At 45.2% G+C, this 13,887-nt stretch overlaps 1 protein-coding gene across 2 annotated transcripts in view; it reads left to right on the forward strand.

Annotated features, from left to right (window-relative positions):
- cd36 (CD36 molecule (CD36 blood group)) overlaps window positions 1-13,887 on the forward strand; it is a 44,287-nt gene that overhangs the window by 28,235 nt on the left and 2,165 nt on the right. For both annotated transcript variants that reach the window (XM_061959610.1, XM_061959611.2), the window contains 5 exons: window positions 2,295-2,364; window positions 4,082-4,269; window positions 4,341-4,459; window positions 8,854-8,927; window positions 9,010-9,064. In XM_061959610.1, the coding sequence (XP_061815594.1) occupies window positions 2,295-2,364; window positions 4,082-4,269; window positions 4,341-4,459; window positions 8,854-8,927; window positions 9,010-9,064 (506 nt within the window). The remainder of the gene's footprint in view (window positions 1-2,294; window positions 2,365-4,081; window positions 4,270-4,340; window positions 4,460-8,853; window positions 8,928-9,009; window positions 9,065-13,887) is intronic.

The raw sequence follows: 13,887 nt of genomic DNA on the forward strand, positions 1-13,887 counted from the left end.
CTATATTATGAATATGTGTACCGTTTTAGCTAGCTTTCTGACATACTGTTGGTTGTTTACCTCAGTGGTATCGGGCCGCACAAGAAATAATTTTTTTTTTCTTCTTTTTTTAATTAAATCAACATAAAAAAACACAATATACACTTACAAGTAGTGCACCAACCCAAAACAACTCTCTCCCCCCTTTTGTTCTGGGCATTGAACATGAAGACTCTTCCTTCACTGTTCCGAGTGGCCATGAGAGTCTTGGCAGTGCCTGCCTCCAGTGCTCCAGTGGAGCGAGTTTTCAGCCACGGTGGCATCATACTACGCCCCCATCGTGCACAAATGACTGACAGACTCTTGGCTAATTTGGTCTTTTGCAAATGCAATGCAGCATAGGGCCCTGACATATAAAAAGTACAACTTTTTTGTTATGTTCACGTATATGTCATGTTTTTTCAATGTTAACACTTTTGTACAATAAAATAAGTACATTTGCACTTTATTTTTCCAATGTGTTTGTTCTGTAAAGGAATGAGTTAATGTTTAAAATGACTGCTATTATAAAGTGCAATGTCAGCACAATTTTCTTTCCTGCAATTTAAAATGCACTTGTTTTAATAAATAAATACAGCGTTTGAAAAGCATACACAATCTGTGTTAATATATTAGTCTGTGGTTAAAAGGACTTGAAAGGACTCGAAACTCAAAATGCAGGACTTAGGACTTGACTTGAGACTTTCCAGTCTTGACTTTGGACTTGACTCGGGGCTTGCCTGTCTTGACTCGGGACTTGACTCGGACTTGAGGGCAAAGACTTGAGACTTACTTGTGACTTGCAAAACAATGACTTGGTCCCACCTCTGCTATAAGCAGAATTAAACGGCTCCCATTGGCTCCATTGCAAGCGGACTTTTGATTGAATTTATTTAATATGTAGAATGCCCAACCAGTCTACATGTGCTTTGTGGACTTGGAGAAGGCATTCGACCGTGTCCCTCGGGAAGTCCTGTGGGGAGTACTCAGAGAGTATGGGGTATCGAACTGTCTGATTTTGGCGGTCCGCTCCCTGTATGCTCAGTGCCAGAGCTTGGTCCGCATTGCCGGCAGTAAGTCGGACACGTTTCCAGTGAAGGTTGGACTCCGCCAAGGCTGCCCTTTGTCACCCATTCTGTTCATAACTTTTATGGACAGAATTTCTAGGCGCAGTCAAGGCGTTGAGGGGATCTGGTTTGGTGGCTGCAGGATTAGGTCTCTGCTTTTTGCAGATGATGTGGTCCTGATGGCTTCATCTGGCCAGGATCTTCAGCTCTCGCTGGATCGGTTCGCAGCCGAGTGTGAAGCGACTGGGATGAGAATCAGCACCTCCAAGTCCGAGTCCATGGTTCTCGCCCGGAAAAGGGTGGAGTGCCATCTCCGGGTTGGGGAGGAGACCCTGCCCCAAGTGGAGGAGTTCAAGTACCTCGGAGTCTTGTTCACGAGTGAGGGAAGAGTGGATCGTGAGATCGACAGGCGGATCGGTGCGGCATCTTCAGTAATGCGGACGCTGTATCGATCCGTTGTGGTGAAGAAGGAGCTGAGCCGGAAGGCAAAGCTCTCAATTTACCGGTCGATCTACGTTCCCATCCTCACCTATGGTCATGAGCTTTGGGTTATGACCGAAAGGACAAGATCACGGGTACAAGCGGCCGAAATGAGTTTCCTCCGCCGGGTGGCGGGGCTCTCCCTTAGAGATAGGGTGAGAAGCTCTGTCATCCGGGAGGAGCTCAAAGTAAAGCCGCTGCTCCTCCACATCGAGAGGAGCCAGATGAGGTGGTTCGGGCATCTGGTCAGGATGCCACCCGATCGCCTCCCTCGGGAAGTGTTTAGGGCACGTCCGACCGGTAGGAGGCCACGGGGAAGACCCAGGACACGTTGGGAAGACTATGTCTCCCGGCTGGCCTGGGAACGCCTCGGGATCCCCCGGGAGGAGCTGGACGAAGTGGCTGGGGAGAGGGAAGTCTGGGCTTCCCTGCTTAGGCTGCTGCCCCCGCGACCCGACCTCGGATAAGCGGAAGAAGATGGATGGATGGATGGATGGATGTAGAATGCCTAAAAAAAAATCCCCATTCGTCGTCATCATAATGATTGTGAACGATAGGCAAAATTCCAAAAGAAGTGCAGTTCCCCTTTAAATACTAGACACTTTGAAAGACTAATGAATTTAAACGAACGTGGGTTACATTTTTTTCAGTATCGAGAATCGTGGTAATTTAAAATGTGAAATTCTGGTTTCGTGATTTGCCTTTTTAACATTCACTTTCATTTTCCAGCTGCCTCTTCCTTCTCGCCCTTCGTGGACGACAGCAAGCCGCTTTATTTCTTCTCAGCGGACATCTGCAGGTGATGGGCGCTCCAACCTTAGCACCTGATCCCATACTTGCCAACCCTCCCGAATTTTCCGGGAGACTCCCGAAATTCAGCGCCTCTCCCGAAAACCTCCCGGGACAAATATTCTCCCGAAAATCTCCCGATTTTCAGCCGGAGCTGGAGGCCACGCCCACTCCAGCTCCATGAGGACCTGAGTGAGGACAGCCTTTTTTCACGACGGGAGGACAACAGGGTGACAAGAAGTAAATCATCCAGACTAGAGATAAATTGTATTATTATGTTTATCTTACCTAAAAATAAATATATTTATTAGTTTAAAAAAAACAAACAAATGTTGACTATATTTTGCTAAAAAACATCAAAATTGTATTTTTATTTGTATTTTTTCTGACTCCTTATTACATCCAGCCATAGAATTATACATTAAAATAAACATATTTGAAATAATTCATTTTAAATTATCATAATAATTCATTTAAAATGACCATATTTAATTATTAAAATAATTGCTTGTTTATCAACAACTTTAGCATTTTATTCATTACATTTTGAAGCTCTCAGAAGCCAAGTTCTGTTATATTCCTTAATATTTATTTATGCAAGTTTGAAGTATCAATTATCCAAACACAGTTTTGTTTGCATATTTTCAGGATATATATATATATATATATATATATATATATATATATGTCTTAATAAGGTTATCCAAAAAATAGTGCTCGATACCGTAGTAGAGCGCAATATATGTATGTGTGGGGAAAAAAAATCACAAGACTATTTCATCTCTACAGGCCTGTTTCATGAGGGGGGGTACCCTCAATCGTCAGGAGATTTTAATGGGAGCATTCGCATACCATGGTTTATATAGGGCACAGAGTGGGTGGGTACAGGCTGGCCTAGGGGCGTGGTGATTGGCTCAGGTGAAACCTGATTGCCCCCTCAACGGGGGATGCTTACAAACATCAGTTGTCTACCAATCTAAGGTAATACGCAAGGACATTAACACATCCGACACATATGTAGGATTAACCGAGGGAGAATTCAAAACCAGATGGAACAACCACAAGGCTTCTTTCAGGAACAAAAACCTGCGAAATACCACAGAACTCAGCAAACACATTTGGGACCTCAAAGACAATAATGTTGAATATTCAATAACATGGCAAATTCTTGCATCCAGCACACCTTACAATAGTGGTAATAAAAGATGCAACCTATGCTTGAAAGAGAAACTGTTTATTATTTACCGTCCAGACCTGTCATCCCTCAACAAGCGCAGCGAAATTGTAACAACATGCCGCCATAGACGGAAACACCTCCTAGGTAACACATGAGCCAATCACCACGCCCCTAGGCCAGCCTGTACCCACCCACTCTGTGCCCTATATAAACCATGGTATGCGAATGCTCCCATTAAAATCTCCTGACGATTGAGGGTACCCCCCCTCATGAAACAGGCCTGTAGAGATGAAATAGTCTTGTGATTTTTTTCCCCCACACATACATATATATATATATATATATATATATATATATACTATGAAATACTTGACTTGGTGAATTCTAGCTGTCAATATACTCCTCCCCTCTTAACCACGCCCCCAACAACGCCCCGCCCCACCCCCGACCACGCCCCCCAACCCCCGAAATCGGAGGTCTCAAGGTTGGCAAGTATGCCTGATCCCCACTAGAGGTCGCTGCAATGCAACAAGAGGCCTCCTCTCTGCAGGTCGGTGTCGGCCATCTACGAGCAGACCATGGACCTGAAGGGCATCCCGGTGTATCGCTTTGGCCTCCCGGACTCCACCTTTGCCTCGCCCACCGTCAACCCTGACAACCACTGCTACTGCAAGGATCTGGAGACCACCAAGAACTGCACCATGGCGGGGGTGCTGGACTTGAGCGCTTGCCAGAACGGTGAGTCTGACGATGAACTTCAAAGAGCGACTGGAAAGTTCTTTTCATGGATGAATTCATCTTCTTGTCAGGAAATCCCGTCTACATGTCATTGCCTCACTTCCTGTACGGCAGTCCGTTCCTGCATGAGGCCATGCAAGGCCTCCAGCCCAGCAAGGAGCATCATTCCACCTTCCTGGACGTGGAACCTGTAAGAACTCTTCTGTTGCCATGTGATCCGTTCAAATAGGTCCAATATTGCAACCAAAAATAACACATTTTATAGAGAACAAATCTAGTTGTATGTGCAAATACATATAACATGATGTATCAATAAACAATTAACATCATTCGGACCGAAATTGAACACTCTTTTGTCAATGAATACAGTCATGTTCCTCACCTTTTTTTAATCAAAGTGCTGGCACTCGCAACTCTCTTTGGCCCCATGGTGGATTATTATTGTTATTGACAGAGTTAGCAACATGTGGGATTCTTTGTTTAGGAACTAGAATCCGTGGAATGGTACGTGGGTTTGTTACGTGCGATGTTTGTCCGGACGATAACCGAAATATTCAGCCAAATTTTCACCAAAAAACTAAATCATACAAAAAGTGGGGCGTACAAAAACCCAGGTACCACTTCATATGATAAATGTTGATGTTTTGATAGCTGACAAGGTGCAGTATCGATATCAGCTATCAACTTATGTCACTGCGGGCTACAAAAGCAGAATCTTTGAGAGTAGGGGTGTGTCCGATACGATACCGACATTTGGAGCTCTGGGTATTGGCCGATACCGATATTAATCCGATACAATATCCGCAGGAATCTTACATACTTTTATTTTGTAGTGTGGAATGTTAAAAAAGATTTGAGCAAATGGAATTAGTCGAACAGAGAACAATTGTAGGTATGAAGTTTCGAGTCATACCAAAGACTATAAAAATGGGACCCATTAACTCCGTGCTTGGCACTCAGCATCAAGGGTTGGAATTGGGGGTTAAATCACCAAAATGATCCCCGAGCGCGGCCACCGCTGCTGCTCACTGCTCCCCTCACCTCCCAGGGGATGGAACAAGGGGATGGGTCAAATGCAGAGGGTAATTTCACCACACCTAGTGTGTGTGTGACTATCAGTGGTACTTTAACTTTAACAGCACTAACCTATTTATTATTATTATATATCCATGATGGACTGATGCTGCCTTTAAGTTGAGGAGTGGTATTTTTTTCTTTGGCAACACCTAGTGGCCGCAATAATTCATTACGTTAAGATCATGATGCAGTAAGTTGAATGATGCAGACACGCTTGTTCCTGGATACTTTCTCATAGGCCTGTGCATTGGAGACTTAGAATGTGTAAGTAATACTCAACTATAATTATTTGATACTACAAACCCCGTTTCCATATGAGTTGGGACATTGTGTTAGATGTAAATATAAACGGAATACAATGATTTGCAAATCCTTTTCAACCCATATTCAATTGAATGCACTACAAAGACAAGATATTTGATGTTCAAACTCATAAACTTTATTTTTTTTTTGCAAATAATAATTAACTTAGAATTTCATGGCTGCAACACGTGCCAAAGTAGTTGGGAAAGGGCATGTTCACCACTGTGTTACATGGCCTTTCCTTTTAACAACACTCAGGTGGAATTCTTTCCCATTCTTGCTTGATGTACAGCTTAAGTTGTTCAACAGTCCGGGGGTCTCCGTTGTGGTATTTTAGGCTTCATAATGCGCCACACATTTTCAAATGGGAGACAGGTCTGGACTACAGGCAGGCCAGTCTAGTACCCGCACTCTTTTACTATGAAGCCATGTTGATGTAACACGTGGCTTGGCATTGTCTTGCTGAAATAAGCAGGGGCGTCCATGGTAACGTTGCTTGGATGGCAACATATGTTGCTCCAAAACCTGTATGTACCTTTCAGCATTAATGGCGCCTTCACAGATGTGTAAGTTACCCATGTCTTGGGCACTAATACACCCCCATACCATCACAGATGCTGGCTTTTGAACTTTGCGCCTATAACAATCCGGATGGTTCTTTTCCTCTTTGGTCCGGAGGACACGAATGCCACAGTTTCCAAAAACAATTTGAAATGTGGACTCGTCAGACCACTTTGTATCAGTCCATCTTAGATGAGCTCAGGCCCAGCGAAGCCGACGGCGTTTCTGGGTGTTGTTGATAAACGGTTTTCGCATTGCATAGGAGAGTTTTAACTTGCACTTACAGATGTAGCAACCAACTGTAGTTACTGACAGTGGGTTTCTGAAGTGTTCCTGAGCCCATGTGGTGATATCCTTTACACACTGATGTTGCTTGTTGATGCAGTACAGCCTGAGGGATCGAAGGTCACGGGCTTAGCTGCTTACGTGCAGTGATTTCTCCAGATTCTCTGAACCCTTTGATGATATTACGGACCGTAGATAGTGAAATCCCTAAATTCCTTGCAATAGCTGGTTGAGAAAGGTTTTTCTTAAACTGTTCAACAATTTGCTCACGCATTTGTTGACAAAGTGGTGACCCTCGCCCCATCCTTGTTTGTGAATGACTGAGCATTTCATGGAATCTACTTTTATACCCAATCATGGCACCCACCTGTTCCCAATTTGCCTGTTCACCTGTGGGATGTTCCAAATAAGTGTTTGATGAGCATTCCTCAACTTTATCAGTATTTATTGCCACCTTTCCCAACTTCTTTGTCACGTGTTGCTGGCATCAAATTCTAAAGTTAATGATTATTTGCAAAAAAAATGTTTATCAGTTTGAACATCAAGAGTTTGCCCAACCAGTCTACATGTGCTTTGTGGACTTGGAGAAGGCATTCGACCGTGTCCCTCGGGAAGTCCTGTGGGGAGTGCTCAGAGAGTATGGGGTTTCGGACTGTCTGATTGTGGCGGTCCGCTCCCTGTATGATCAGTGTCAGAGCTTGGTTCGCATTGCCGGCAGTAAGTCGGACACGTTTCCGGTGAGGGTTGGACTCCGCCAAGGCTGCCCTTTGTCACCGATTCTGTTCATAACTTTTATGGACAGAATTTCTAGGCGCAGTCAAGGCGTTGAGGGGATCCGGTTTGGTGGCTGCAGGATTAGGTCTCTGCTTTTTGCAGATGATTTGGTCCTGATGGCTTCATCTGGCCAGGATCTTCAGCTCTCACTGGATCGGTTCGCAGCTGAGTGTGAAGCGACTGGGATGAGAATCAGCACCTCCAAGTCCGAGTCCATGGTTCTCGCCCGGAAAAGGGTGGAGTGCCATCTCCGGGTTGGGGAGGAGATCTTGCCCCAAGTGGAGGAGTTCAAGTACCTCGGAGTCTTGTTCACGAGTGAGGGAAGAGTGGATCGTGAGATCGACAGGCGGATCGGTGCGGCGTCTTCAGTAATGCGGACGCTGTATCGATCCGTTGTGGTGAAGAAGGAGCTGAGCCGGAAGGCAAAGCTCTCAATTTACCGGTCGATCTACGTTCCCATCCTCACCTATGGTCATGAGCTTTGGGTTATGACCGAAAGGACAAGATTACGGGTACAAGCGGCCGAAATGAGTTTCCTCCGCCGGGTGGCGGGGCTCTCCCTTAGAGATAGGGTGAGAAGCTCTGTCATCCGGGGGGAGCTCAAAGTAAAGTCGCTGCTCCTCCGCATCGAGAGGAGCCAGATGAGGTGGTTCGGGCATCTGGTCAGGATGCCACCCGAGCGCCTCCCTAAGGAGGTGTTTAGGGCATGTCCGACCGGTAGGAGGCCACGAGGAAGACCCAGGACACGTTGGGAAGACTATGTCTCCCGGCTGGCCTGGGAACGCCTCGGGATCCCCCGGGAGGAGCTGGACGAAGTGGCTGGGGAGAGGGAAGTCTGGGCTTCCCTGCTTAGGCTGCTGCCCCCGCGACCCGACCTCGGATAAGCGGAAGAAGATGGATGGATGGATGGAACATCAAATATGTTGTCTTTGTAGCATATTCAACTGAATATGGGTTGAAAATTATTTGCAAATCATTGTATTCCGTTTATATTTACATCTAACACAATTTCCCAACTCATATGGAAACAGGGTTTGTAGTTTGTATTGACAAATGTGCTGTTTCAGACTTCAATATTGTTCAATGAAGGACACTTACTACATATGGTCCAAGTATTGTGAAGTGTCTGAATTATACTTATATAGCGCTTTTCTCTAGAGACTAAAAACCCATGATCTACATCTTTAAGCTACATTTCAACCAGTGTGGGTGGCACTGGGGGCAGGTGGGTAAAGTGTCTTGCCCAAGGACACGACAGAAGTGACTAGGATGGCGGAAGCAGGGATCCAACCTGGAACCGTCAAATTGTTGGCACGGGCGCTCTACCAAGCGAGCCACGCCGCCCCACTCTAGTGTGTACTTAGCTGTTGCGTAGCCGCGAGCTCCTAGTAGCCTGTAGACTGCAATGTTTACTTGGCTGTCCAGCTTTGCAAACGCGCTGCAGGACTGCTTGTTTTGGAGATTTTACACGCAAGCTGAATTGTTGTTGGTATCAGAGCGATGTTTGATATTGATATCGGATTGGAACACCCTTATTTGAGAGCACAATCCCAATAAAAAAAAAAAAAAAAATCTTCTTTCCAGATGACCGGATTCACCCTGAGGTTTGCCAAGAAGATCCAAGTGAATATGATGTACGGGCCGTCTAAGGTCATCACGTAAGTTTTTAAAGACTTCAGAGTAAACATTTTGCCGTTCTTCACAAAGCTGCGCTTCAAAGAAGTACTGTGTTGTCCTCAGGGTGCTGAAGAAAGTCAAGGACTACACCACCTTCCCCGTCGTTTGGATGAACGAGGTAACGATAGCAAGAACTCAAGTGGAAACGAACCTCTTGTTTCCAACGTGTACCGTATTTTTCGGACTATAAGTAGCAATTTTTTTTCATAGTTTGGCCGGGGGTGCGACTTATACTCAGGAGCGACTTATGTGTGAAATTATTAACACATTACCGTAAAATATCAAATAATATTATTTAGCTCATTCATGTAAGAGTATGTATAAGATTTCATGGGATTTAGCGATTAGGAGTGACAGATTGTTTGGTAAACGTATAGCATGTTCTATATGTTATAGTTATTTGAATGACTCTTACCATAATATGTTGCGTTAAAGGCCTACTGAAACCCACTACTACCGACCACGCAGTCTGATAGTTTATATATCAATGATGAAATCTTAACATTGCAACACATGCTTACTAAAGTGCAATTTTAAATTTCGCGCGAAATATCCTGCTGAAAACGTCTCGGTATGATGACGCCTGCGCGTGACGTCATGGATTGTAGAGGACATTTTGGGACAGCATGGTGGCCAGCTATTAAGTCGTCTGTTTTCATCGCAAAATTCCACAGTATTCTGGACATCTGTGTTGGTGAATCTTTTGCAATTTGTTCAATGAACAATGGAGACAGCAAAGAAGAAAGCTGTAGGTGGGAAGCGGTGTATTGCGGCAGGTGTTGTGCCGGATAACGCACCCCCGCCGTAGAATGCACCCCCTGACTGTTGTGCCGGATAACACAGCCGGTGTTTCATTGTTTACATTCCCGGAAGATGACAGTCAAGCTTTACCATTGACCTGTGGAGAACTGGGACAACAGAGAGTCTTACCAGGAGGACTTTGAGTTGGATGCGCAGACGCGGTACCGTGAGTACGCATGCAGCTGCGGCTTCCAAACATTTGATCGCTTGCCCGTACGTGCGTGCCGCTATGTGCATGTCACGTACGTAACTTTGGGGACTTTGGGGAAATATATGTGCTGTATGAACTTTGGGGAGGTGAACGGTACTTTGGGCTGTGGGATTGAGTGTGTTGTGCAGGTGTTTGAGTTGCATTGGCGGGTTATATGGACGGGAGGGGGGAGGTGTTTGTTATGCGGGATTAATTTGTGGCATATTAAATATAAGCCTGGTTGTGTTGTGGCTAATAGAGTATATATATGTCTTGTGTTTATTTACTGTTTTAGTCATTCCCAGCTGAATATCAGGTCCCACCCGCCTCTCACAGCATCTTCCCTATCTGAATCGCTCCCACTGCCCTCTAGTCCTTCACTCTCACTTTCCTCATCCACGAATCGTTCATCCTCGCTCAAATTAATGGGGAAATCGTCGCTTTCTCGGTCCGAATCGCTCTCGCTGCTGGTGGCCATGATTGTAAACAATGTGCGGATGTGAGGAGCTCCACAACCTGTGACGTCACGCGCATATCGTCTGCTACTTCCGGTACAGGCAAGGCTTTTTTTTTTATCAGCGACCAAAAGTTGCGAACTTTATCGTCGATGTTCTCTACTAAATCCTTTCAGCAAAAATATGGCAATATCGCAAAATGATCAAGTATGACACATAGAATGGACCTGCTATCCCCGTTTAAATAAGAAAATCGCATTTCAGTAGGCCTTTAACATACCAGGCACGTTCTCAGTTGGTTATTTATGCCTCATATAACGTACACTTATTCAGCCTGTTGTTCACTATTCTTTAGTCATTTTAAATTGCCTTTCAAATGTCTATTCTTGGTGTTGGGTTTTATCAAATACATTTCCCCCAAAAATGCGACTTATACTCCAGCGCGACATATATGTTTTTTTCCTTCTTTATTATGCATTTTCGGCCGGTGCGACTTATACTCCGGAGCGACTTATACTCCGAAAAATACGGTAGTTGTAATACACGGTCACACTTCTGACTCTATTGGGAACTGCTCAGCATCAAACATTTAAACATGCAATATTGTGCAATATATTCATATTCTACTTGAAATCGAAGCATTTGGTGACGCATTGCAGTGGTGGTTGTCGTAATCTCAATGTGCAGAAGGCAGCAGGAGACAGGTGAAAAGGTGTTTAATCTAAGAACAAACATAAGAAAAGTGCAGCAGGAAAAGCCTTGAATCATAGAGAAGGCTGTGCAATTGTTTGTATTCCGTCACGTGACTTCTTCCTGGAAGTGAAAACCAGTGGTGGTCAACCAAGCTAAGACGGCTGTTGTGCAGCAAACACTGTGCAAACTATCTGGGTGCAAAATAGGCTTAACTCCTCCTGCAAAAAGCAGATACGAGCAAAAAAAAGCAAACTATGCAATGGAATAGATCTCTATACTTAAAGGGGAACATTATCACAATTTCAGAATTGTTAAAACCATTAAAAATCAGTTCCGAGTGGCTTATTTTATTTTTCGAAGTTTTTTTCAAAATTTTACCCATCACGCAATATCCCTAAAAAAACCTTCAAAGTGCCTGATTTTAACCATCGTTATAAATACCCGTCCATTTTCCTGTGACGTCACACAGTGATGCCAACACAAACAAACATGGCGGAAAGAACAGCAAGCTATTCAGAACAGCTCGGATTCAGACTCGGATTTCAGCGGCTTAAGCGATTCAACAAAATACGAATGTATTGAAACGGATGGTTGTAGTGTGGAGGCAGGTAGCGAAAACTAAATTGAAGAAGAAACTGAAGCTATTGAGCCATATCGGTTTGAACCGTATGCAAGCGAAACCGCCGAAAACGACACGACAGCCAGCGACACGGGAGAAAGCGAGGACGAATTCGGCGATCGCCTTCTAACCAACGATTGGTATGTGTTTGTTTGGCATTAAAGGAAACTAACAAATATGAACTAGGTTTACAGCATATGAAATACATTTGGCAACAACATGCACTTTGAGAGTGCAGACAGCCCAATTTTCATCAATTAATATATTCTGTAGACATACCCTCATGTCAGCAGGCCAGGGAAGCTAGGGTCGATATTCTTCTCTTGACGGTGTGAGCCAAGACATCCAGGGGGTTTAGCTCGCTCGTCTGCGGGAACAAACTGCCGCCATTGCTTGCCGTGCTACCGAGGTCCTTTGTCCCTGAATTGCTCACACACTCCGGCAGATTCAATGGGGGTCTGGCGGCAGATTTCTTTGACTTTATCGTTGGAAATGCATCTGCTTTGAGTGTCGCAGGGTATCCACACATTCTTGCCATCTCTGTCGTAGCATAGCTTTCGTCGGTAAAGTGTGCGGAACAAACGACTGACCATTTTCGTCGGCTTTCCCCACAGCCTCGTATTTTGAACAACATTCGTCCAATTTCTTGCCACTTTGGCATCTTTGGGCCACTGGTGCAACTTGAATCCGTCCCTGTTGGTGTTGTTACACCCTCCGACAACACACCGACGAGGCATGATGTCTCCAAGGTACGGAAAACAGTCGAAAAAAACGGAAAATAACAGAGCTGATTTGACTCGGTGTTTGAGAAAATGGCGGATTGCTTCCCGATGTGACGTCACGAGAGCGAATATTAGAAAGGCGTTTAATTCGCCATTTAGAGTTCGGAAATCGGTTAAAAAAATATATGGTCTTTTTTCTGCAACATCAAGGTATATATTGACGCTTACATAGGTCTGGTGTTAATGTTCCCCTTTAAGAACTTGCACACAAAGCAACACTGGAGGTGACTATGACGTACGCATTTTCCGCGCATGCGTACTAGGTCACTTTGCACTGGGTGACGGAGGGGGGCGGGGGTCTTAAACGACCATTGTGCGTGTGTGTGAACACGGATAAGGTTAGGTAGGATTTACCCTGGATAAAGTGGAGAAGGCCGGTAGTAAGTCGGACACGTTTCCAGTGAGGGTTGGACTCCGCCAAGGCTGCCCTTTGTCACCCATTCTGTTCTGAACTTTTATGGACAGAATTTCTAGGCGCAGTCAAGGCGTTGAGGGGATCTGGTTTGGTGGCTGCAGGATTAGGTCTCTGCTTTTTGCAGATGATGTGGTCCTGATGGCTTCATCTGGCCAGGATCTTCAGCTCTCACTGGATCGGTTCGCAGCCGAGTGTGAAGCGACTGGGATGAGAATCAGCACCTCCAAGTCCGAGTCCATGGTTCTCGCCCGGAATAGGGTGGAGTGCCATCTCCGGGTTGGGGAGGAGATCTTGCCCCAAGTGGAGGAGTTCAAGTACCTGGGAGTCTTGTTCACGAGTGAGGGAAGAGTGGAGCACAGGCGGATCGGTGCGGCGTCTTCAGTAATGCGGACGCTGTATCGATCCGTTGTGGTGAAGAAGGAGCTGAGCCGGAAGGCAAAGCTCTCAATTTACCGGTCGATCTACGTTCCCATCCTCACCTATGGTCATGAGCTTTGGGTGTCGCAGGATATCCACCCATTCTTGCCATCTCTGTCGTAGCATAGCTTTCGTCGGTAAAGTGTGCGGAACAAACGTCCAATTTCTTGCCACTTTCGCATCTTTGGGCCACTGGTGCAACTTGAATCCGTCCCTGTTCGTGTTGTTACACCCTCCGACAACACACCGACGAGGCATGATGTCTCCAAGGTACGGAAAACAGTCGAAAAAAACGGAAAATAACAGAGCTGATTTGACTCGGTGTTTGAGAAAATGGCGGATTGCTTCCCGATGTGACGTCACGTTGTCCGAGAGCGAATATTAGAAAGGCGTTTAATTCGCCAAAATTCACCCATTTAGAGTTCGGAAATCGGTTAAAAAAATATATGGTCTTTTTTCTGCAACATCAAGGTATATATTGACGCTTACATAGGTCTGGTGATAATGTTCCCCTTTAATCAAAAAAAGATTTGTCGAGTAATATCAAGGATTATACGTCGGTCACCTCC

The sequence above is a fragment of the Nerophis lumbriciformis genome, linkage group LG05, assembly GCF_033978685.3.
Source record: "Nerophis lumbriciformis linkage group LG05, RoL_Nlum_v2.1, whole genome shotgun sequence".
Lineage (NCBI taxonomy): Eukaryota > Metazoa > Chordata > Actinopteri > Syngnathiformes > Syngnathidae > Nerophis > Nerophis lumbriciformis.